The sequence below is a fragment of the Procambarus clarkii genome, chromosome 83, assembly GCF_040958095.1.
Source record: "Procambarus clarkii isolate CNS0578487 chromosome 83, FALCON_Pclarkii_2.0, whole genome shotgun sequence".
Classification (NCBI taxonomy): Eukaryota; Metazoa; Arthropoda; class Malacostraca; order Decapoda; family Cambaridae; genus Procambarus; species Procambarus clarkii.
In genome coordinates, this window is record NC_091232.1 from 12,674,266 (window position 1) to 12,701,378 (window position 27,113).

Consider the following 27,113-nt stretch of genomic DNA (forward strand, 5'->3'; position numbering starts at 1 on the left):
AGGGTGGGACAAGAGAACACATTGGAAATAGAATACATGAAACACGGTAACACATTACTTAATTGTAACGTAAGCATTAGAACGAAAATCTGAAGGTAACGTAGCTAATGGTTTCAAGACGAGGGGGCCAGGAGCTGGAGCTCGCTTCACCAATAAGGCGTAAGAGACGTACCACGTCGCGGTAAGTGTGGTTCTGGCGGTGGAAGATGAAGGGTTCACTGAGGACCAGCATCACCAGGAAGTGAATGATGAGTGATACCACCAGATTCCTGTGGACCCGCAGGCGATCACACTCCAGCGTCCTGCAGGGCATTACCTGAGTTGTTACCTGAGGCATTAGCTGAGGCATTTCCTGAGTTGTTACTTGAGCTATTACCTGAGCTATTACCTGATCTATTACCTGAGGCATTACCTGAGGCATTACCTGAGGCATTACCAGAGGCATTACCAGAGGCATTACCTGAGGCATTACCTGACGCATTACCTGAGCTATTACTTGAGCTACTACCTGAGCTATTACCTGAGGCATTACCTGACGCATTACCTGAGCTATTACCTGAGCTATTACCTGAGGCAGTACCTGAGCTATTACCTGAGCTATTTCCTGAGGCATTCCCTGGGTTATTACCTGAGCTATTACCTGAGGCATTACCTGAGGCATTACCTGAGCTATTACCTGGGCTATTACCTGGGCTATTACCTGGGCTATTACCTGGGCTATTACCTGGGCTATTACCTGAGGCATTACCTGAGCAATTACCTGAGCTATTACCTGAACTATTACCTGAGGGGGCATTACCAGAGGCATTATGTGAGGGATACTTTCAGGTTGCTCTCTACTCGCAGAGGATCACATATCAGCCTAAACATCACACACACACACACACACACACACACACACACACACACACACACACAAAATATGAACAACAGGAAACAGGCTAATTCATTTTAATGTTTTCTTGCTCCAAATGAAAAGAATCAGATACAAGCAGGACTAGGAAATATGGAAAAATAAAATATGCTGTCAAAAAATGGTTCTGAAAAATGGCTGATAAACTCAGACAAAGACAAAGATATGAAAACCGAGGTAAATATGACCCCCAGTGACACACATTAGCCAAATAACGCCGGGATTCATTTGCCAACGAGCCAACGTTAGGATTGCTTCCAGGAACATGGACATAAGATAAATATAAACGTAAAATGCAACGTATGTATGACGCACTTTTGGACTTTAATGAAAAAGTCTGGCGCTCTGAGTCCTGCACAGGAAAGCAGCATGAACCGGGTAAAAAAAATATTGTTACAGTACTGATGAGACCATGATACAAGAAAAGTCCGAGTGAACTGGATCTCATCCCACTACAGGAAAAGTCTGAGGGCACTGGACTGCACCCCACTTCCTGGAAAGAGGAAGCAGGTACTAATGAAAAACAGGATTCTAAGGAGAACTGAATAAAAGGGCGAAGATCAACGTTCAAGACATCGGAACACAAGAGGAACACAATTATTCAATGAGATTTAAAAAATACAAAAGTCCTTCACCGAATGAGTTATAATTAAACAGAATGGAGTAAATGAAGGAACCTATACAAACTCATTATTCTATGAACAAATCAACAAAAATTTTCATTGTGGATACAATGAACAACACATCCACTTGTGGTTTTGTTCATTTGATATATCACGCTGTTGTGATATCTGTGTGTCATTAGTCTATCTTGAGGTTATCTTGAGATGATTTCGGGGCTTTAGTGTCCCCGCGGCCCGGTCCTCGACCAGGCCTCCACCCCCAGGAAGCAGCCCGTGACAGCTGACTAACTCCCAGGTACCTATTTACTGCTAGGTAACAGGGGCAATTCAGGGTGAAAGAAACTTTGCCCATTTGTTTCTGCCTCGTGCGGGAATCGAACCCGCGCCACAGAATTACGAGTCCTGCGTGCTCTCCACCAGGCTACGAGGCCCCCCTAATACTTTAAATTAGGGGGGCCCTAGTCTACTTTAAATGTAATAATTGTGTAAGCAACGATGAAACAATCTTTGCATTAAACTACTAATGTTCAAGGGCTCGTGACAGTAGCTGAAACTTGACCCTGCAGGCATATGTAGGTGAGCACATCCAGGGGAAAACACACAATAGGTATGAGGCGGGGCCCTAGAGCAATGTCCAACGTTCAGTAGACGCAGTTAGGAGAAATACGTTAAGGAAAGACATATAGAAACATCCTTAGGGTAAATAGAATAGATTAGATGAAGTAGTTATCCATGCTTGTTCAATTTATTAATGTTAATATAATAGACAATTAAAAAAGAAGAAATAGACTTAGTGCATTGAACTAAATAGTGACAACCAAAAGACAGGGCTTTTCAGCTGATGCTCGACCCGGCAAGCACATCTAGGCTAGTACAGTTTGTAATCACAAATCTCTACCTCACTACACTAAAGAAAAAAATTCCGGGACAAGAGGGGATCTAATCACGCTCTGAAAAAAATCTCTGGGGGTGTAGAGGATGGGCAAATATAGACTATTTGAAATGGGAGGAATCAGAACAAGGATACACAGATGGAAGCTGGATAGAAGGATGAGCCAAAGGGACGTCAGAAAGAAACGTTCCGTATAGTAGTAGCAGCGAGGGAGGGAAATAGTTGAGGCGACCATCAAGTGATATAGTTGGTATGATGCGGCTCAGCTGCACCAGTCGACTGTGAGTTAGGAGAAAGGGCTAGGAGTTTAAAGCTTAGATCCAGCAAGCACAGCTCAGATGGTCGGGTACACACACACACACACACACACACACACACACACACACACACACACACACACACACACACACACACACACACACACACACACACACACACACACACACACACACACACACACACACACACACACACACACACACACACATACTCACACACGCACACACACACACACACACTCACACACACACACACACACACACACACACACACACACACACACACACACACACACACACACACACACACACACACACACACACGCATATGCGAGGCTGGCTAACATCAGAACGGCGTTCAGGAACCTGTGTAAGGAATCATTCAGAATCTTGTACACCACATATGTAAGACCAATCCTGGAGTATGCGGCCCCAGCATGGAGCCCGTACCTTGTCAAGCACAAGACGAAGCTGGAAAAAGTCCAAAGGTATGCTACTAGACTAGTCCCAGAACTAAGAGGCATGAGTTATGAGGAAAGGCTGCGGGAAATGCACCTTACGACACTGGAAGACAGAAGAGTAAGGGGGGACATGATCACAACCTACAAAATCCTCAGGGGAATCGACCGGGTAAACAAGGATGAACTATTCAACACTGGTGGGACGCGAACAAGGGGACACAGGTGGAAGCTGAGTACCCAAATGAGCCACAGAGACGTTAGAAAGAACTTTTTCAGTGTCAGAGTAGTTAGTAAATGGAATGCATTAGGAAGTGATGTGGTGGAGGCTGACTCCATACACAGTTTCAAATGTAGATATGATAGAGCCCAATAGGCTCAGGAATCTGTACACCAGTTGATTGACGGTTGAGAGGCGGGACCAAAGAGCCAGAGCTCAACCCCCGCAAGCACAATTAGGTGAGTACAATTAGGTGAGTACACACACACACGCACACGAGTTCCCATATATATGTTGATTGGAGCACCAATACATTGGTGAAGAAACAAGTGAAAACGAACTTGGGCAAAGGCAAAATTAGCCAAAGGAATGTATGACTGGTAGGGTATCATAGTGAATATTAAACAGTGTAGATGAAAGGAGCCATATAGACATAAATGGATAAGTTTTACAGAGAGACTCCAGTGGCAATTGATAAAAAACTAGATCATCAGAGGGAACAATTTCGCCGACAGGGGGGGGGGGGATACAATGAAAATGAAGTAGTCGTTCCCTGTATTTGATACAAGAAAGGGCTTTATGAACCAATAAAGTTGATTTGAATCTTGGATGGTTGTGTAATGACCAATAAGAATATGAATAAAAACAATAGCCAACAGTCCTGTTCCAATCATTCGTGGGTTCTTATTATTGTGAGTCAGGTGCATGAAGATGATTGACAGTGTAATTACACAGAGTGCTGTAGAAACTGAAAGGAAAGCCGCATTACAGCTAATGAGAAGAGAAGAGATTCAAAGACAAAAATTGCTCTGCAATCTTAGGGAACACAAGAATTTGTTTATAAATGCGAAATATCATTACTTTTTCTTTTCGTATCCGAACTATTAATAGCTACCTGGATTAAAGGCTTTGTAGATAAGGGATTTAAGTTATACTTTAGATTTTAATGACGCTCATACTCCAGTTTTTTCTGCACTTAATCCTTTCTGGAACTTTCAACCACTTTGCGCTTTTTCAATTAGCTTTCACTCACATTTACTCTGCAGTTTTTGCACTCTTCTCCCAGCGATTTTCCACTTTGTAGAATTGGTTTTCTAAGTAGCACTTACGTAGCTTCACATTGATGGTGAATACTTAATGATTCCTTGCAATTCACCTCAACTAACATGACCAATAATAATTGGGATCTTCATCGTGCAAATCACACTATCCATGTTCTCTTTTTTTTTGTCAACGTATTGACCACTCGCGATATGAGTGAGTTTCACTGCCACACTAAGCCACTATCAACTCCATTGAGAGGCATTCCACGCCGTTTCCGGGGTCACCAAACACACTTATCACCTGTTTCCTGTAGCGGTACTTTTCCTTCCCAACCTTCCTGTCAAAAGTTTTCACCTGATGGCATTTAGGGCTTGAAATATGTTGTTTACTCTCCGGTTTCTGGATCAAAACAACTGGTTCTATCGCCGTGTTTATAAGGCATTCATCTGATTGTATGTGTGTAATTACCTAAGTGTAGTTACATGATGAGAGCTACGCTCGGGTGTGTTAATTATCTTTGATATATGATTCGGACACACAGACAGTTTTGATACCCACCACCTTCTCATTTGATGTGTTCCAATGTGTGTGCGCGTATGTATCTGTTTTTTTAGTATATTTGTTTCAGTTTTTGCGCGTGTTTGAGTTTGGCTGGTAGGGGGATGAGTGTGTGTGTGTGTGTGTGTGTGTGTGTGTGTGTGTGTGTGTGTGTGTGTGTGTGTGTGTGTGTGTGTGTGTGTGTGTGTGTGTGTGTGTGTGTGTGTGTGTGTGTGTGTGTGTGTGTGTGTGTGTGTGTGTGAGCTTGTGCGTGTGCGCGTGTATGTGTGTGTGTGTGGGGGGGGGGGTTGCGTGTGCTGATATGTAACCCCTCTACGAGTAGAAAGGAACCCGGAAATATCTCTCCCATAATGCCTAGTATTTACACGCGCTCGTGTAAATCAAAGCATAATTCAATGTACCAAAAAAACATAAAACTCACAACCGTCCGCTGTTGTAAACAAATACATAGGGAAAAATAAAAACACAATCAAATATTCCTATTGCAAAAAAACCCATTCCCGCAACAGCAATATTTGTTTTTGTTTTTTTTCTGTAAGAGAAAACATAGTTACGACTCAGAGTCTCTCATGGGGCCCTAAACTCGAATGTAAAAGTCAAATTACGTGTTGAAATTATCTGTGCAGAAATTCCGGGATGCAGTGCTAGCCAGCAAGTATTCAAGAGGACGCATTCTATGTGCAAAGGCAAGATTACGAGAACGAATTACGCTGATTTTTATTTACGTGTATTGTGAAGAGATTTAAGTTAGATGGAGAGAGAGAGAGAGAGAGAGAGAGAGAGAGAGAGAGAGAGAGAGAGAGAGAGAGAGAGAGAGAGAGAGAGAGAGAGAGAGAGAGAGAGAGAGAGAGAGAGAGAGAGAGAGAGAGACAGAGAGAGAGACAGAGAGAGAGAGAGAGAGACAGAGAGAGAGAGAGAGAGAGAGAGAGAGAGAGAGAGAGAGAGAGAGAGAGAGAGAGAGAGAGAGAGAGAGAGAGAGAGAGAGAGAGAGAGAGAGAGAGAGAGACAGAGAGAGAGAGAGAGAGAGAGAGAGAGAGAGAGAGAGAGAGAGAGAGAGAGAGAGAGAGAGAGAGAGAGAGAGAGAGAGAGAGAGAGAGAGAGAGAGAGAGAGAGAGAGAGAGAGAGAGAGAGAGAGAGAGAGAGAGAGAGAGAGAGAGAGAGAGAGAGAGAGAGAGAGAGAGAGAGAGAGAGAGAGAGAGAGAGAGAGAGAGAGAGAGAGAGAGAGAGAGAGAGAGAGAGAGAGAGAGAGAGAGAGAGAGAGAGAGAGAGAGAGAGAGTTTGAACAAAAGAAAGACAACAGATTGACTGGGCTTGAGGTCTTGGGTCACCAAAGACCAGCACAGATAACTTTGACAAACACTCCTTCCAAACTAATGCGAATAGTACGATCAGTTTTCTGCATGCACACATACATGTATATACATATCATCGCGTATAATCATATCAGTATACATGTTAACTAACCAACAGATGCAAAGGTACGGCTTTGTATCAGAAATATATTTTGTATGTCCACACACACACACACACACACACACACACACACACACACACACACACACACACACACACACACACACACACACTGAGAGCTATAAGTTACAAGAAAAGGCTACGGGAGCTAAACCTCACCTCCCTGGAAGACAGAAAAGTAGGGGAAGACATGATCACCACATACAAACTTCTCAGAAGAATTGACAGGGTGGATAAAGACAAACTATTTAGCACGGGTGGAACACAAACAAGGGCACACAGGTGGAAACTTAGTACCCAATTAAGTCACAGAGTCATTAGAAAGATTTTTTTCAGCGAAAGACTAGTTAACAAATGAAATACATTAAGCAGTGATGTGGTGGTGATGTAAACAGTTGAAAGGCGGGACCAGGGCTCTTTGGTCCCGCCTCTCCCGAGTGCATATATACTCGAGTATATGTACTCACAACTAGGTGAGTACATATGCACTCACACAAACATTCACACAGGCAAACAAACAAGCATTTTTTGTCCCTTTTTCAAATTTCAACGTGAATTAACATTTGTAAGCTATAGAAGGTAACGTTCAAACGAAATAGTTTTAATAAAACTAAAACTATTGAAACTGAATTCTTTTTTTCCATGTGTAATGAGTTTCGCCCTCAACAGACCAAGTGGGTTTGTGTAGTTTGGTGCGTCTATGGTGCGTCTATGGTGCGTCTATGGTGCGTCTATGGTGCGTCTATGGTGCGTCTATGGTGCAGCAAATCATAAAAATGTATTGCTTGCTATATGGTAAAAACGCATTGTGAAATACACGGCAATTATAACTAAAAATATTTCCACAATAATCACTTTCAGTTGAGAATAAAACTAAATTCGTTATTAACTCGAGTTCCTAGACCAACCCAACAGTAACCAATGGCAAATGTTCGTGGTTCGTGTAACACGGACTGTGTGTGTGTTTGTTATTTGCATTTACTATTTGTGTCTGCAGAATCGAGCTATTAGCTCCTGGACCCCGCCTTTCTAACCAATCTATTTTTCCTCTATTATATCTTCTACTATATATATTTCTATCTAACACATGCGTGCGCACACACACACACATCCCCAGGGACATTAGGTTTAGCTCCCGGAGCCTTTCCTCGTAGCTCATACCTCTCAGTTCTGGGATGAGTTTTTTGTTCAGTGTATTTACCTATTTGACTATTTTTGTTTTTGTTTTTGTGTGTGTGTGTGTGTGTGTGTGTGTGTGTGTGTGTGTGTGTGTGTGTGTGTGTGTGTGTGTGTGTGTGTGTGTGTGTGTGTGTGTGTGTGTGTGTGTGTGTGTGTGTGTGTGTGTGTGTAAGCAAACATTGGCTCCTCAGCGTCTTTCAATTCTTTCTCGTATCAGTTCAGTTTCTCTCATTCCTGATGTATCTCGTCCTCGTGCATGTTGAAGTTGCTTTTAATTTCCGCCTCGACGATGTAATCTTGTAGCCAATTCCACATGCAAATTTCATGTTGTAAAAGTAACAGTTATCCCGCAGGCTCATCTGTACCCTCCAGCCCTCATCATGATCCAGGCACTACAATTTCCCCTTCTAAACTCTTCACATTTGATACAGAAATCACAACAGCGTGATATATTAAAAGAACAAATCCTCAAGGGCCGTGATTAGGGTTCGAACCTTCGTCCGGGATGATCACAGACGCGCCTTAGTCGACTGCGCAACGACATGGTAAAAAAATTGCAACTTGGAATGCTACTGCCCTCACGAGGTTCCCGCAGCCTCTCCAAGACACAGAGCGAAGTTTCCCATAATTCCCCTCATGCTCCCGGGCTCTATCAACCAGATATTCTACCTCTTCTTCCTTACTTCAATACACACAGAAATCACAATAAATAAATAAATAAATAAATCACAAATCACAATCACAATATATCAAATACATGTCGTGGCGCAGTCGACTAATGCGCGTCTGGGATCATCCCAGACGTAGGTTCGAACCCTCATCACGGCCTTGGTGGATTTTTTTCACATTTGTTTACTGCCAATTATATGCTAAATATTTTAAGGTCTTCAGTACAGTGAAGATGTGGGTGTGAACTGGTAAATGAACAACTAAATATTATGTTATTCATAATTCCTTTTATAAGACTTAAATAACAATTATGTTATACGCTGTTAATCAATCAGATGTAGGTCAAACGGATTGGATAATCATAATGTTATTAATTTCATGTTTTTCTCCACGTGATTGCATGATGGTGTTTTGAGACTGATGATTAAATTATTTGTGAATGAGATTTAATATTTGTAATGTAATGCATTAGAGAGGTTCTTATACTATTTACATGTTGTGCAATCCAGGCCCTGACGAGCTCTCCTCCCCTCACAATGAGTCCTCGCCTCACTGTCCTCCCCTCACCACTAGTTCACGTCTCATGAGTTACAAACAAATTAGTGACGCTAGTAATTCTGTGCTGTTTCCTATCCAACTATTATATTGCACGCACACACACACACACACACACACACACACACACACACACACACACACACACACACACACATACACACACACACACACACACACACACACATAAGGACGGATTATTTAACACGGGTGGTACACACACAAGGGGACGCGAGTGGAAACTGAGTCCCCAAAATGAGCCACAGAGTCATTAGAAAGAGCTTTTCGGTGTCAGAGCAGTTAATAAATAGAATGCATTAGGAAGTGATGTGGTGGACGGTGACATCATAGACAGTTTCAAATGTCGATATGATCATATCTACATTTGAAAATGTAGATATGATCATATCTTCTGAGCTCAATAAGCTCAGAAACCTGTACACAAGTAGATGGACAGTTTAGAGGTGGGACCGTAGTGCTGAAGCTCAACCCCCCCGCAGGCACAAGTAGGTGAGTACAAGAAAGAGGCAAGACAATGCCGCACGTAAACAACGGACCATTCACTCCTGCCTTACACACGAAGAACCCTCAGGCCAATTCCTGTTAACTCAGTGATTGGAAAACTACATTTATTTCTTGATTATTTAAATGTACAGCCTGTACATATATTTCTTATTTTGTTTGTAATGTAGGTTGTTGACACTCACCTGAAGTACGTGAAGATGAAGATGGTGATGGTGAGAGCGAGGAGAGAGAGGATAGCGCCTATGAAGGTGATGTAGCGAACAGCCTCTACCACCCCGAAGGAGCCGTTCTGAGGGGTGAGAAATTGTCGATGTCTTGAAAAGAATCACCATATGAAAAGTTCATTGTAATTAACACTTGGTAATAAGGAATTAGACATACATCATGACCATGATTCTACCCAAGGAGTGACAAATACGTGCCCTTTATTTGAATCTCTCTCTCTCTCTCTCTGTCTCTGTCTGTCTCTCTCTCTCTCTCTCTCTCTCTCTCTCTCTCTCTCTCTCTCTCTCTCTCTCTCTCTCTCTCTCTCTCTCTCTCTCTCTCTCTCTCTCTCTCTCTCTCTCTCTCTCTCTCTCTCTCTCTCTCTCTCTCTCTCTCTCTCTCTCTCTCTCTCTCTCTCTCTCTCTCTCTCTCTGCCTCCCCCTCCTCTTTCTCACTCTGCATCTAATAACAGTAATTGCTAAGCTCCACCTCCGCTGCTTGCCTCATTATCTGCTTACACCCTTTATCACGTGATTCCATTACTGAAAAGTATGTAATCCTTCTTATAAATAGGATGAAACGGGCTTATATAAACTTATATGACAAGAACATTTTAGCAAATATACACACAAATCATATTGTGCTAGTGAGGCACACTCTAGGATTTCCTTAAGTTTAAACGTGGGAAGAGAGAAAGGGATATATCAGGTATACAAATTGTATATATTACTCAAGCGAATATTACTGAGGTAGGTATTATGTTGGTGTTGGTCTGCTCAGCGATATTTTATCCCTATCAAGTTCAACACGGAGAAATAGTGGAGGCTTCGGCCTTCTTTCTTCAGTAATTAATAAGCTTAGGAGACTCGCTGTTCTGAGCTGATCCCCCTCAGCATTAAATTTATCCTGATCACCCTGACGCTCCGGAGTATCTGTCCCTGATATTCTACTGCCTTTGTTAATGCTGCAGATGTTGTTAGTGTAGGAGAGAAGAACGCTGTATTCACCTACATGTGCTTGCGAGGGTTGAACTCTGGTCTTTCGGCCCGCCTCTCAACTGTCAATCAATTAACTGTTACTAACTATTTTTTTCACACACACGCACACACACAAACACCAGCTGTGTGTGTGTGTGTGTGTGTATGTGTGTGTGTGTGTGTGTGTGTGTGTATGTGTGTGTGTGTGTGTGTGTGTGTGTGTGTGTGTGTGTGTGTGTGTGTGTGTGTGTGTGTGTGTGTGTGTGTGTACTCACCTAGTTGTACTCACCTAGTTGTGTCTGCAGGATCGAGCATTGACTCTTGGATCCCGCCTTTCGAGCATCGGTTGTTTACAGCAATGACTCCTGTCCCATTTCCCTATCATACCTGGTTTTAAAATTATGAATAGTATTTGCTTCCACAACCTGTTCCTGAAGTGCATTCCATTTCCCCACTACTCTCACGCTGTCATTACGACTGTCTGTTTGAGTTGTTTGTGTGTGTGTGTGTGTGTGTGTGTGTGTGTGTGTGTGTGTGTGTGTGTGTGTGTGTGTGTGTGTGTGTGTGTGTGTGTGTGTATGTGTGTGTGTGTGTGTGTGTGTGTGTGTGTGTGTGTGTGTGTGTGTGTGTGTGTGTGTGTGTGTGTGTGTGTGTGTGTGTGTGTGTGTGTGTGTGTCATTAAACATAACACATTAGTACTTCTGCACATGTACCACTCTCACCTTCTCCCTTCTTCCCCATTGTCCAGATCCTGAAATATTGCACTTCATATCTCTGTTTATCCTTTCACTCAAAGAGAGAGGGAGGGAGATAGACAGAGAGAGAGATAGACAGAGAGAGAGAGAGAGAGAGAGAGAGAGAGAGAGAGAGAGAGAGAGAGAGAGAGAGAGAGAGAGAGAGAGAGAGAGAGAGAGAGAGAGAGAGAGAGAGAGAGAGAGAGAGAGAGAGAGAGAGAGAGAGAGAGAGAGAGAGAGAGAGAGACAGACAGACAGAGAGAGTGAGAGAGAGAGGGAGGGAGACAGAGACGGAGAGAAGGGCCTTCTCTCTTTGTCTTTCTCTCTCTCTATTTCTCTCTCATTTCACAAAACCCTTTTCCTCTCCGCCTCAGTAGCAGGCAGCCAGTAAACGAAGGGCAACTCAAACAGACAGGCGTAATGACTGCTTCAGTTACTACAAAAGAATTCAATGTAAAACATCTAACTCAATTTTCCTTAACCTCTTTCAATGAATCTTTGTTACTTGCTGTTTCATTGATCTCTAAAATGTTTGGTTTTCTGAACTGATCTTTATCGTTAATTTCCTTTAACAATTATATATGTTGGTTTCTAATATATAATATATTAATTTTATTATCATTTATCATTATTGATTTATGCCATCAATCTATTTTGACCTCTATCACTGTCCATTTTATTAGCTGTCATATTATTAATTTTTTATCTCTATAATCTACTATCTATTTATATATTCATTTTCCCAATAATTTGATTGATCTTTATCATCTTTTCATTTATATATTTTTAAATTATCCTCATATTTTTATTAATCTCTGTGCGGTCTTTATAGTTATTGTAATATATCATATATTATAAAGAAGAACTATATATTCTTGAATCTCCAATGATCTCTAAATCCTTGCCTCTTATCTTATCATCTTATTCTATCATGACTATTCTATCCACTATTATCCTATCATTTTGTTCTCTCCACTATTCTTATCATCACCTTTCATTATCTCTCGCATTAGGCAATCCCATAATAAGTTATGCTTTTTTTTCTATTGAATTCTTAGTTTATAAAGTCGTATAAAGGTCAGGGTCAGCTATCTTCTGTTTCACGACCACAAAGATCACATTCACTCCAAAAATTTGACCACTTTCGGGTTATTTATGCCCGTGCCACCTCTTGGGTGGTGTAATCTTCATCATTCATCAATTCTTCAGTTCCTGTTAATCCTACCACTTGAGCAGGACAGGAGACCGACGGTCTCGCTTCATGCAGATCCGTGTTCAATTCCCGACCGTCCAAGTGGTTGGGCACCATTCCTTTTCCCCGTTCCATCTCAAATAACTATCCTGATCCCTTACCAGTGATATATAGTCGCAATGGCGTGGCGCTCTCTCCCGATAGTTCCCTTCCCTTTCTTAACTGTTAATGTTGGTTTATAGTTACTTTAAATAACTATAGATACCCGGCAATTCTTAAACGAAAGAGGGTGACCCGCAATGCATGTGACTTATTATACATATGTAGTTGTTATAATATTATAAAATGTTTGGAACGTTCTGTAAACTATTATAATTGTTTTGTTAATGAGATCGGATTTCTAATGACTTGTAATCAACTATGAATGACGTAAAGGGAGCTAAAATTGTTTCTACCTATTTATGAATATCTCAATATAACGGGGAAGGATTTGCATCAACTTTTAATTAGCTAGAGTGAGGTGGTAATTGTTTGAACACAGCTGCAGGTGATCTGCTTCATCAGTAATTAATTTTTGCTCTTTGAGTTAAGACATATGTCCTGAGGTTTTAAATAATTGAATCAGATATGAAATTGATTTTAATTTAAGGTGACACGTATATAATGGACTCTAGAGAAGTGGGATTATATTTGATAATTCTGTTTAACGTTAGCATCTAGTAATTATACCATTATCTAGTTATAGTTTATGGTTTACCTTTGTATTACATGAAAAAATAAACAGTTTCTTGAATTATATATATACTATATATATATTATATATAACCTGCAAACACTAAACAGAGTTCTACTATGCTATAATTTAAACGGCTTTCATTTTATATGCCTGCATTTGGGTGAGGTGATATGTTACAACAGTTTTGGATAAGGTGAAAACATACATTCAACACAAGACAGAACACGAAACAATGGGTATAATATTGGGTAAGTTCAAGGGAAGAATAGAAGTAACTGTAAAGGGCCTATTGGCCCATATTTCTTGATGCTTCTATATTGGTGCGGAGTCTTGAAGTGGGTAGAATATAGTGGTGCATTAATTGGCTGTTGATTGCTGGTGTTGACTACTTGATGTGTAGGGCCTCGAAGATATCAAGCCGCCTGCTATCGCTGTATCTATCGATGATTTCTGTGTTTTTTGTTAAGACTTCTCTGGTGATGGTCTGGTTGTGGGAAGAGACTAAATGTTCCTTAATGGAGCCCTGTTGCTTATGCATCGTTAATCGCCTGGAAAGAGATGTTGTTGTCTTGCCTATATACTAAGTTCTTTGAGGCTTACAGTCCCCAAGAGGGCATTTGAAGGCATAGACGACATTGGTGTCTTTTAAAGCGTTTTGCTTTGTGTCTGGAGAGTTTCTCATGAGTAGGTTGGCCGTTTTTTTGGTTTTATAGTAAATCGGCAATTGTATCTTCTGATTTTTGTCTGTAGGGATAACGTTCCTATTAACAATATCTTTCAGGACCCTTTCCTCCGTTTTATGAGCTGTGGAAAAGAAGTTCCTGTAAAATAGTCTAATAGGGGGTACAGGTGCTGTGTTAGTTGTCTCTTCAGAGGTTGCATGGCGTTTCACATTCCTTCTTATGATGTCTTCAACGAAACCATTGGAGAAGCCGTTGTTGACTAGGACCTGCCTTACCCTACAGAGTTCTTCATCGACTTGCTTCCATCCTGAGCTGTGGCTGAGAGCACGGTCGACATAAGCATTAACGACACTCCTCTTGTACCTGTCTGGCCAGTCACTGTTGGCATTGAGGCCCATTCCTATGTTTGCTTCCTTAGTGTAGACTGCAGTGTGGAAACCTCCGCTCCTTTCCATGACTGTTACATCTAGAAAGGGCAGCTTCGCATCCTTCTCCATCTCGTAAGTGAAACGCAACACAGAATTCCGCTCAAATGCCTCCTTCAGCTCCTGCAGATGTCTGACATCAGGTACCTGTGTAAAAATGTCGTCAACATACCTGCAGTATATGGCCGGTTTCAAGTTCATGTCGACTAAGACTTTTTGCTCGATGGTACCCATGTAGAAGTTTGCAAACAAGATACCTCGGGGAGAACCCATGACCACCCCATCTACTTGCTTATACATGTGCCCATCCGGGCTCAAGAAGGATGCCTCTTTAGTACAAGCTTGGAGTAGTTTCCTTAGAATGTTTTCTGGTATGTCAAGAGGAGTACAGGCCGGACCACGATACACTCTGTCCGCTATCATCCCGATTGTTTCATCCACAGGTACGTTGGTAAACAGTGATTCTACGTCCAACGAGGCTCTTATCCCTGTGGCCGTTTAAATTATAGCATAGTAGAAATCTGTTTAGTGTTTGCAGGTTATAGTTGTGTGTGTGTAAACTAAAGTCTTTGAAAATGTAATAAGTTATTACGAAACGCGTTCAAGTGTCGCGTGAGACTAGAAATAAAAATGAATTTTGGAGAACTGATTTTTCAATTACCATCGACAGTGAAAAGAAACATAAGAAATATTGAGAAAATTCGTGTTAGAATTATTAATCTTACTTTTTCGGTCATATTTAATAATATATGTTTATTATATATATATGTTATATATATATATATATATATATATATATATATATATATATATATATATATATATATATATATATATATATATATATAAATATATATATATATATATAAATATATATATATATATATATATATATATATATATATATATATATATATATAACTGAAAACTCACACCCCAGAAGTGACTCGAACCCATACTCCCACAACTGGTATGTACAGGGACGCCTTAATCCGCTTGACCATCACGACCGGACAAAAGGAAGTGATAGCCGAGGCTATATGAACCACTTCCCCGCCGGCACTCGGATGGTAATCTTGGGCATAGCATTTTATCAAATCACCTCATTCTTTGGGGCACACGTGAGGAACACAAATGCAAACAAGCCTGAATGGTCCCCAGGACTATATACAACTGAAAACTCACACCCCAGAAGTGACTCGAACCCATACTCCCACAACTGGTATGTACAGGGACGCCTTAATCCGCTTGACCATCACGACCGGACAAAAGGAAGTGATAGCCGAGGCTATATGAACCACTTCCCCGCCGGCACTCGGATGGTAATCTTGGGCATAGCATTTTATCAAATCACCTCATTCTTTGGGGCACACGTGAGGAACACAAATGCAAACAAGCCTGAATGGTCCCCAGGACTATATACAACTGAAAACTCACACCCCAGAAGTGACTCGAACCCATACTCCCACAACTGGTATGTACAGGGACGCCTTAATCCGCTTGACCATCACGACCGGACAAAAGGAAGTGATAGCCGAGGCTATATGAACCACTTCCCCGCCGGCACTCGGATGGTAATCTTGGGCATAGCATTTTATCAAATCACCTCATTCTTTGGGGCACACGTGAGGAACACAAATGCAAACAAGCCTGAATGGTCCCCAGGACTATATACAACTGAAAACTCACACCCCAGAAGTGACTCGAACCCATACTCCCACAACTGGTATGTACAGGGACGCCTTAATCCGCTTGACCATCACGACCGGACAAAAGGAAGTGATAGCCGAGGCTATATGAACCACTTCCCCGCCGGCACTCGGATGGTAATCTTGGGCATAGCATTTTATCAAATCACCTCATTCTTTGGGGCACACGTGAGGAACACAAATGCAAACAAGCCTGAATGGTCCCCAGGACTATATACAACTGAAAACTCACACCCCAGAAGTGACTCGAACCCATACTCCCACAACTGGTATGTACAGGGACGCCTTAATCCGCTTGACCATCACGACCGGACAAAAGGAAGTGATAGCCGAGGCTATATGAACCACTTCCCCGCCGGCACTCGGATGGTAATCTTGGGCATAGCATTTTATCAAATCACCTCAAGCGGATTAAGGCGTCCCTGTACATACCAGTTGTGGGAGTATGGGTTCGAGTCACTTCTGGGGTGTGAGTTTTCAGTTGTATATAGTCCTGGGGACCATTCAGGCTTGTTTGCATATATATATATATATATAATATATATATATATATATATATATATATATATATATATATATATTAAGCAGATATGTGACTCATATATGAATTCTTCCTGTAACAATTCAAAGTAATTTTAACCAAATGCAATTTTTATTGACTACAAACTCGTTAATGGACTGAGAAAAGGCTGATACTGAACGAAACGGATTTGTTACTGATTTTATATCATAAATCGAATCGTAATATTTCGTAGTGAATCTAAGCTTTTGTAATAATATATAATCCGTTGTAATTAGCCCGTAACGATTAATTCTGACCCCTTGTGATAACATATAGTGATTTATACTCACCTGTTGATCAATGACGCTGAGGCACTGGGAGTAATTGGTCCAGTTTCCCCAAACCCAAGACCCGGAGGCGTTGCATTCACGGTAAGCCAGCGCTGCCGGTACATGGTACTCTGGTTAGAATTATTATGGTTATCTGGTGGTACACTGATTATGGTACACAGTTTATGGTGCTGTAGTAGTAGTGGTATGTTCATTATGGTACACAGTTTATGGTGCTGTAGTAGTAGTGGTATGTTCATTATGGTACACAGTTTATGGTGCTGTAGTAGTAGTGGTATGTTCATTATGGTACACAGTTTATGGTGCTGTAGTAGTAGTGGTATGTTCATTATGGTACACAGGTTATGGTGCTGTAGTAGTAGTGGTATGTTCATTATGGTACACAGTTTATGGTGCTCTAGTAACGGTATGTTGATTGTGGTACAGTGGTTATGGTGCTGTAGTGGGTATGTTGATTGTGGTACACAGGTTATGGTGCTGTAGTAGTAGTGGTATGTTCATTATGGTTCACAGGTTATGTTGCTGTAGTAGTAGTGGTATGTTCATTATGGTTCACAGTTTATGGTGCTGTAGTAGTAGTGGTATGTTCATTATGGTACACAGGTTACGGTGCTGTAGTGGGTATGTTGATTGTGGTACACAGGTTATGGTGCTGTAGTAGTAGTGGTATGTTCATTATGGTACACAGGTTATGGTGCTGTAGTGGTATGTTGATTATGGTTCACAGTTTATGGTGCTGTAGTAGTAGTGGTATGTTCATTATGGTACACAGGTTATGGTGCTGTAGTAGTAGTGGTATATTGATTGTGGTACAGTGGTTATGGTGCTCTGGTAATGGTAGTTGATTGTGGTACAGTGGTTACGGTGCTCTAGTAACGGTATGTTGATTGTGGTACAGTGGTTACGGTGCTCTAGTAACGGTATGTTGATTGTGGTACAGTGGTTAGGGTGCTCTAGTAACGGTATGTTGATTGTGGTACAGTGGTTATGGTGCTCTGGTAATGGTAGTTGATTGTGGTACAGTGGTTATGGTGCTCTAGTAACGGTATGTTGATTGTGGTACAGTGGTTATGGTGCTCCAGTAATGGTAGTTGATTGTGGTACAGTGGTTACGGTGCTCTAGTAACGGTATGTTGATTGTGGTACAGTGGTTAGGGTGCTCTAGTAATGGTAGTTGTTTGTGGTGCAGTGGTTACGGTGCTCTAGTAATGGTATGTTGATTGTGGTACAGTGGTTACGGTGCTCTAGTAATGGTATGTTGATTGTGGTACAGTGGTTACGGTGCTCTAGTAACGGTATGTTGATTGTGGTACAGTGGTTACGGTGCTCTAGTAATGGTATGTTGATTGTGGTACAGTGGTTACGGTGCTCTAGTAATGGTATGTTGATTGTGGTACAGTGGTTATGGTGCTGACAATGGCACAAGAACCTTGGAGCTTAGGAGGCAACACACTAGTTATGGTAAACTAAATAATTGTGCTATGGATATGAATCACTTCTTATAATGCTCTGATCATACCACGGTGTATAGTGCATCGGGAACAATACAACACGGTAGACTCATTATACCACTATACTTCCCTTGATAGGCAGGGATCTGTGAGGCAGATTTACTTTAACTGCGAATCAAGCCGTCTGTCTCAATTATTAATTTTTATCTTGGCTTTATTGGCATTCAGTGCCTTGATCATTCCTTAGTCTGCCAACAGCTTTGTCCAGCTTCCCTCAGTTCCCTCGGCTTCCCTCGTAAAAGGGGAGGATCACTTATAGCATCCTCATTTCCATAACCTTCCTTTACAGTAGAAGATGAGATTACAAGCATGTCTCTCAGCTCAGTGGCTGAGGACGTCTAGGATGAGACGATTGTCTGGTAGAGACTTAGTTATCCTTCTTAAGGCTTAGTTACCATTCGTGAGGCTATGTTACGCAATTCTAGAGTTAGCTTCGTTAACCAAACTATTCACACATGTAAATTTTGTTTTCCCTTAGTGTAATGGGTTCAACTAAGGTTGTATTTTTTTTATTTAAATTATTTGGTGAATTGTTTGACGGCTCTTTTTCGCGGCTAGCTGTTTTCTCGAAACTACAATATGTCATTGATATATTGTGTATGTCATAATGTTTATTATTATTAATACTATTGTTATGAAAATATGCAAATAAATGTGAATTAAGTTTAAATAAAATGGAAACCTCATATCTCTGTATTAATGCAACGACGACGTTTTGTCTACAATGGCCAATAGAAGGCTCGGATTTCATTGACCATGGAGCTGAAAATCATTAGCATTGAAGCGGGATTTGTGGTCGATGAATCATTACTTTCACAAAACGAAAATCTCTAAGTTAGAGGTTTTCAAATCCCGCAGTAATTCAACGTATGTAAGTAGCAGTAGCAGCAGCAGTAGCAGCAGCCGCAGCAGCAGCCGCAGCAGCAGCCGCAGCAGTCGTTACCTTCCTTATCAATATCATCATCGCCACTTGCTCCATCACCAGACACCAACACCATCACCAGCAGATGGAGGAGATTAAAGCGAGGACTCACTGTCAGGATAGTGGATGGGAAAAAGACCGAAACTCACCATCGGGATAGTGAAGGAGGTCGGGACGTCACTAAAGACCGTGGCACAAGACTCGTTGACACTCATGCCGGCTCGTGTAGCCGGCCAGCAGTAAAGAGAGTCCCAGGTGGCGTTACAATACACTCCTGCAGGAGGAAAAATGGATGATAGTACTAGATGGTTGTGCTGTATAATCCTGCAGGTGGTGGAGGTGGTACGAGGACGTTGGAGCAGGTTGTTCCTGGGTGGAAGGTGCGGAGAAACTCTCTTTCATGACGGCTTCACCGCTCAATGAAGTACATAGTACCAAAGAGAAATTCTCTAATACGTAGTTTCTTACATATTTATATATATATATATATATATATATATATATATACATATATATATATATATATATATATATATATATATATATATATATATATATATATATATATATTTATTTATATATTTCTTCCCCACATCAGATAATTTACTTCACCTATTCACAATGATGTTCAATTCACACAGCAAGCTACTTTATTATAAGATTTATAATTCATATTAGTATAATATACTAACCGTTGCTCATAAAGTCTGTCAATGTAATAATGATAGATAAGTACAAAGTAATAGTGTTGTTTAGCATCAGATCTCGCCAGCTATCTCATGCGCTAAGCCGCCGCTCAACTGTTCACTTGCATAATCTGGTCTCACTAATACCTGGCCTCGGCTCATAACATGGAACAAAAAAGTGCGCTACCTAAAGATACAAAGGGATAATAATGGCATTATACATAGAAATCACAATAGCGTGATGCATCAAATGAAAAAATCCACAAGGGCCGCGACGAGGATTCGAACCCACGTCCGAGAGCATCCTAGACGCTGCCTTAATCGACTGAACTACGACATGGAAAAGAATTGCAACCAGAAATTCTACTGAATTTATTTCCATGTCGTAGCTCATTCACTTCTTTTCCGTGTCGTAGCTCAGTCGATTAAGGCAGCGTCTGGGATGCTCTCGGACGTGGGTTCGAATCCTCGTCACGGCCCTTGTGGATTTGTTAATAATGGCAAAATAAGGTATTCACAGAACCATCAAACTCAGTAGAAGAAGAATTTACTTTGTGTGCTGAGGTGCTTTGTAATTGGCTTACACAGCACCAATGATCACTGTGTGTTGCTCTAATCCTAAAGCTACAATTGCAAGACTTTAATGCTAATGTGTTTGTTCTCTGTCAATATAACCAATTCCAATAAACAAGATATCATACAGTAGCTCTATGAAAATATTCTTTCAGTCTGCGGGTTCCCGGTTCACTCCCAGCATCCTAAATAATATATAAAAGGTTGACCTAAAAAGGTTAACCAGAGAGTTCTTCTTTATCAATTACTGATGAGGCAACGATCAAATATGTAGTGATTAAAAACCTATCGTCATAATGGACCAGATGACTGGATTCTTCATGATGATTATCAATAAAAGTATAGGTTCTATTATTATTCTTGTTATTATTAACAATGATTATCCAGATTATATTAAATAATCCATTAATTACTTATTACATTTTCAGTATTTCTAATGTGCTATTAGCATCACCAAAGGCAAAAAAAAAAAAAATTTTCAAAATATTAATTAATCTATCTTCTCCTTTCTAATGTCCTCTTAAGATATGTGTGACACACTCACCACATTCACACTTGTCACACTCACGACTCCTTACAGTCACCACATTCATCACTCATAACGCTTCACCTCACTCACACACTCACACACACACACACGCACACACACACACACACACACACACACACACACACACACACACACACACACACACACACACACACACACACACACACACACACACACACACACACACACACACAATTGTCATTGCTGTAAACAACCGATAGCTAGAAAGGCGGGATCCAAGAGTCAATGCTCGATCCTGCAAGCACATATAGGTGAGTACATATAGGTGAGTACACACACACACACACACACTCACCACATTCCAGCACTCACAACACACAACTCTCACCCATCGCTTGCCAACCTTTCGCTATTCCCTGTATTCTTCCTCCGTTCATTCCGGTATATTTTGCCCCCCTGTCTCCCAGAGCGACAGGAATATGGGGACAAGCGTAGGGTCCGTTTACACAACTTTCCGGACGTGGCACAATATCTGTTATATATGGAGATGGGGCTGGTGATATTGTTGGCCTTCGCTCCTCCCTCGTTACATATCTGCCAAATGTATACATGCCCCTTTCGCTTCGAAATAGTTAATATCTCACGATAGCCAAAATATGGTTTGTTGTCCTGTAATGCTGATTACGTTGATATTCTGAGCTGCCAAGCGTGGATACAGCAGTGTTATTATCGTATATTTTCTTTATAGATTTGTTGGTTTACTTCTCTTCATTTTCGTTTTTTCCCCTACCTCTTTCTGAAGCACGTGTGTGTGTTTGTACACAAACGCACGTGTTTCTCGCGTACACGTTTGTGAAGTCTAAGAGGGAGGCAACTTAAATAAATACTAATGTATAAGGTTTCAAGAAATAAACATAATGCCGGCTTTAAAACCACATACATATTACCGGAATGGTATGTGCAGCATATGCAGCATACGCAGCATGAGTAGCATGAGCAGTATGAGCAGCATATGGAGCATATGAATGTTACATGAGACCAGACCTTACATGAAGCTCACGTGTCAAATAATATGGTAACCACAAGACAGATTTACATATATTATTCAGAGATGTAGACCAAGTGTGTACCTCATTTCTCGGTGTATATTCACTTAAAGTATACTTACGTCCCTGACTGTTCAGCGTTAAAATATACTTCCTGGTTGGTGAATAGGCTCGTATAACGCCTTTAAGGCCAATACCGAATCAATCAACCAACCGACCTTGTTTGCTTTGAGTACTGACGACCATTTTAGGAGCGGATTGACGTATGCAGAATAAGGAATTTCTTTTTTGGGTTGGTGTGGGTAGTTGGTGATGAGTGGTGGTTGGCGGGGATAAGTGGTGGTGGTGGATCGTGGGGTTGGTTGGTGGTGAGTGAGGATATAGGTGTTGTGGGGTAATAGTGATTATAAGTTGTGGTTGGTGGGGACTGGTCGTGAAGGTGGGGGGTGGTTGGTCAAGGTAGTTAATGGTAGGAGGGTCGTGGATGAGGTTAGTGGTCGCTGGTGATAGGCGGAGCAGCTGGAGAGAATTCAACTCAATTAAAGCGAAACCCCAAAAAATTTCGCGTAGGAAGTGAGAATTTCTTCCAATAGAGAATGAATCTGGCCCAGAGTGAAAGGAATGAAGGTATTGGGTTGGGCAGAGAGGTGCTTGATCTAGAGGGCGTTTACCAGCAATTCGAAGACCCGGAATGGCACCGTGCAGTGATTGAAAAGTGGAAAATAAAGCGTTAGATATTGGGGAAGGTATTGAAGACGGGAAAGAAATGCAAGGAATTGCTTCCGCATTGATTTGCTTGAAATGGAGCCAGAAAACTAATATATTTATATATATATATATATATATATATATATATATATATATATATATATATATATATATATATATATATATATGCAGAAAAACCACAAAGAAATGGGGAAGAGAGATGAACGTTTCGGCCTGTTAAAGCCGTTGTCAACACCAGACTAAAGTGCAGTCTGGTGTTGACAACGGCTTTAACGGGCCGAAACGTTCATCTCTCTTCCCCATTTTCTTTGTGATTTTTCTGCATATATATATATATATATATATATATATATATATATATATATATATATATATATATATATATATATATATAAACATTTGCCTATTTACACTTTTTCTTGCCTCAATTCCCCCATCCGCTGAATAACAGATTTAAATTTCACATGTTGGTGTAAAACGAGCCTCAGGATACGAGGGGTTAAAGTGCAGCCTCGTAAATCCGTGGCGGTCGACTGGGCTCGATGCACCACCTTCATCCCCCAGCGGCCGGTCTGCTCAAGTTGCTAACATTTTATGTTTAGAAGTTATAACTCACCGTCGTTTGTTTCCACTCGTCCTGTCAGTCTTCCAGTAATACTGCTGAGGGGTGTGACCTGTATATAAATGTATATATAAACATATATAAATTCCCGCAAGTCATGGGAAATATTACTACGTGTTTATATTTATTTTTCGTATATATATTTCCAGTTCGATTATTAGAATTTCTCTAAGGTTCATAAGATATTATGGGTATCTTAATTGACTGATTCATTTGAAAGAAGCCCAAGTGATAGAACTCGGTTAAGTAAGGAAATATGATAGAACAATTATGCGGCTAATAAAGTCATACTGAGTGCCTTGGATTTATTTTCAGACGGCCTCGTAAAGTTGATACACTGTCAAAGGTGGGACTCCTAGCCGAGGCTCGCAAGGTAAGTGATAGCTGGTATTTCTGCACGAGAGTCAAAGCAGGCCTCTCGTCTCCTCTCTCCCATATCTCTCCCACACCTTTTCCTAATCTCGTGACTCTGAGGCCGTTGAACAACTTCACCTCGGTGGTGCAAAGGGGGGCATGTTTACACTTCCCTACTGTCTACATGTCCTGCTCTCTCTCTCTCAAGCATGTATTCGTTCGCACATGCTCTCTGTCATTCTCGTTCTCCCTTACTTACCTCGCTCTCTCTATCACTCTTAATCACGCTCTCTCCTTTCTCACTCTCTCTCTCTCTCACTCTCCTTTATTTCGCTTTTACCCCGCTCGCCTTCTTTCTCCCTCCGTTCTTCTCATTTTGCCTCACTCTCCTCTCTCTCTCCAACCCCTCTTCCACTCGCTTATACACTTTCCCAAGAGCCCCAACGCTTTCTTATGCACTCCCACACTCTCCCCTTGATGACGCCGCTCACACAGCCACCTCGCAACATTTTATCATTCTTTGCAACTTCCAAAATGTTGAAGCATTACACATCAAAATAAAATAAAAATAAATTTTTATATAATAGTATATCTATATATATTATATATATATATATATATATATATATATATATATATATATATATATATATATATATATATATATATATATATATATATATATATATATATATATATATATATATATATATGATGAATAATGTACTATCAAGCCCATATCTTGTAACTTTCATGAGCTTTCATTAGTAAAACCTTCATGGAGTCGCTTGCATAGAAAATATGGATAATGGAGAAATAAGGAAACAACATGGAAGAACAAATGCATGAGTATGACACAGTACTTGCTTGTGGAACATATACATATTAATTTTCGGTTCTACTCGTTTTAGTCTCAAACTCTGACGGACATATATTATCAAAGGTTCTCAAAATATTACCAAATTTTTTTCTCTAAGGTTAAACGATGCCAAGATGCCATTGTCCTAGTTGATGTACTGTTTTAACCCAATTAAAGCAAAAAATGCCCTCCTGAGGTATTTGGAAGTTAAAACTAACAAAATTTGTAAATGAGTCATGAAAATAGATATATGCCACAAATCACTGCGTTTCACTCTATAAATATATTTATTGGTAAAGTACCCCTATAGAAATTAATAGAGAGGGAAGGCGGGAGTTGAATATACCATATAGATAACTCCAGAACGCGGGACATTCCTGAATCAGAATGACGGAATTAAAAGTTAGAAGGTATAAAAGGACCAAGTACACACAGATAAATACGTATATAATAGTTAAGCAAAATGTTTAGAAGATATTGAAACTGACGACCTGCAAGTAAATTGCGGGGCCCAAGAGTGGTGCTGGTCCGGCTCGACCAGCAGGAACAGCATCACAAAGGCTATGGACAGAAGCTAAAGACACAGTTGGACCATTGGGACTAAAAGAAACTATTATTTACTTTAAGAATACCGAGTAGATGGAATTAACAGGGAAATAACGAACTCGAGAATGATACCGTAGAAAGAGTCATATGTACAGATAATGAAAATACAATGAGTAACCATTACAATACACGTTCGACTGCTGAAAAGGCAGGATCCAAGAGCATACGCTGTCTTGTAGGCACAATTAGGTGAATATAGTTAAGTGAGTACATACACAGTGCCTTAGCAGATGATGCACGTTCCTGCAAGCACATCTAGATGAATACACAAGCACACGAACTTCTCACCAAAAAATGCTTTGAATCAAAGCAAAGCAATTTCTTGGACCGGAAACTTGATCTGACTGCAATTTGGTGATCTTCTTTCTCATTACTCTGAAGCCTCCATTGTATATCTCGATGAAATGAATTGTCTTTCCGTGGAAACGCCAACCAAGCACAGTCTGCGGTCTGGATATTGGGCTTATGACCATTAAGAAGCGACCACACACGTACGGAAAAACGTATACTGTATATAGGAAGATCCCGATAATGGGTACATTTACGTGGCCAAAAATGTAATGGTAGTTGGAAAGGGAATTCGAAATACCTCCTTTGATGTTAAAATAGAACTGGCGAATTTGTAAATAAACATTCATGGTGCTTTTCTGTTTCAGAAATGAAAATGAGTCCGGCATATTTATCTTTTTACATGTAAAGAATTATACATATATCACTAGTTGAAAGCTGAGCTTAAAATCCACCTAAGTTGCTACATTACCATTAGCAGCAGCTGATATATTAATAACAACATAATATGCCTCAACAGCAGTGACATGTGTAACAGCATCAGCTGTAACGATAGCAGCAGCAGATAAAGCTACGAGAGTAGTCAGGTACATGTTCAATAAGAGATCCAATAAAGATAAAGAACACTTTAGAAGTCGCAGCTCAATCTTCTGTAGTAGAACCATATTTAGCAGGAGCAGCAGGATAAGCAACAACAGTTGAGGCAGACTCAACAGCAGAAGCTTCAACAGTAGAGATACATACAGCAGCTGTTGTAGATGAAGCTACAACAATAGTCAAATACAACATCAACAGCAAATGTGCAGAACCGTCGGGGACTCATAACATGTCTTTGACAACGGACACTGGTACCTCGTCCCGTTACCAACACCGAGTCTGCAGCAGCCATACCCAAGATTACTTGAGTCTACCGTTGTGGCTGCCTAGTTTATCGTCCATTTCCAGTGGCACCAACCGGACTTCCACCCCCTCCGCAACACTCACGGTGCAACACAGCTCTGGGCTGCAATCTCTGAAATATCCCGTTTTCCCACCCATGGATGCTCAGAAACTTATCACTAACTTACCAATCTCTCATAAACTATTTTGAAGCTGCACTACGTTAGACTAGCATTGGCCTGCTGTTCTAACCAGAAGAACACCATCACCCCACCTGCTCACACTTGAATCCATTTACGCGCCGCCTGTTTAACCCTGAAACCCACCTGCACCCGCCTACAGAATACAGAAAAAGATGACCTCTGACCTCCGAAAGGGGAGTTTAACGTAAAAATCACTTTATCACTCATAAACGCGTTCACATTGCCAGGATATATATATACTATATATATATATATATATATATATATATATATATATATATATATACATATTATATATATATTATATATATATATATATATATATATATATATATATATATATATATATATATATATATATATTATATATATATATATATATATGACAATGTCAGACCACGGAGGAAAATGAAACAGGAATTTCC

General features: G+C 40.6%; 1 protein-coding gene across 1 annotated transcript in view; it reads right to left on the reverse strand.

Annotated features, from left to right (window-relative positions):
• Positions 1 to 146: 146 nt before the first annotated feature.
• LOC123768842 (uncharacterized) overlaps positions 147 to 27,113 on the reverse strand; it is a 58,332-nt gene continuing 31,365 nt past the window's right edge. Inside the window, exons 3-6 of the mRNA XM_069316167.1 lie at positions 19,482 to 19,606; positions 16,900 to 16,991; positions 9,570 to 9,676; positions 147 to 302 (exon numbers count right to left, since the gene is read on the reverse strand). Coding sequence (XP_069172268.1) covers positions 9,655 to 9,676; positions 16,900 to 16,991; positions 19,482 to 19,606 — 239 coding nt within the window. The 3' untranslated portion in view covers positions 147 to 302; positions 9,570 to 9,654. The remainder of the gene's footprint in view (positions 303 to 9,569; positions 9,677 to 16,899; positions 16,992 to 19,481; positions 19,607 to 27,113) is intronic.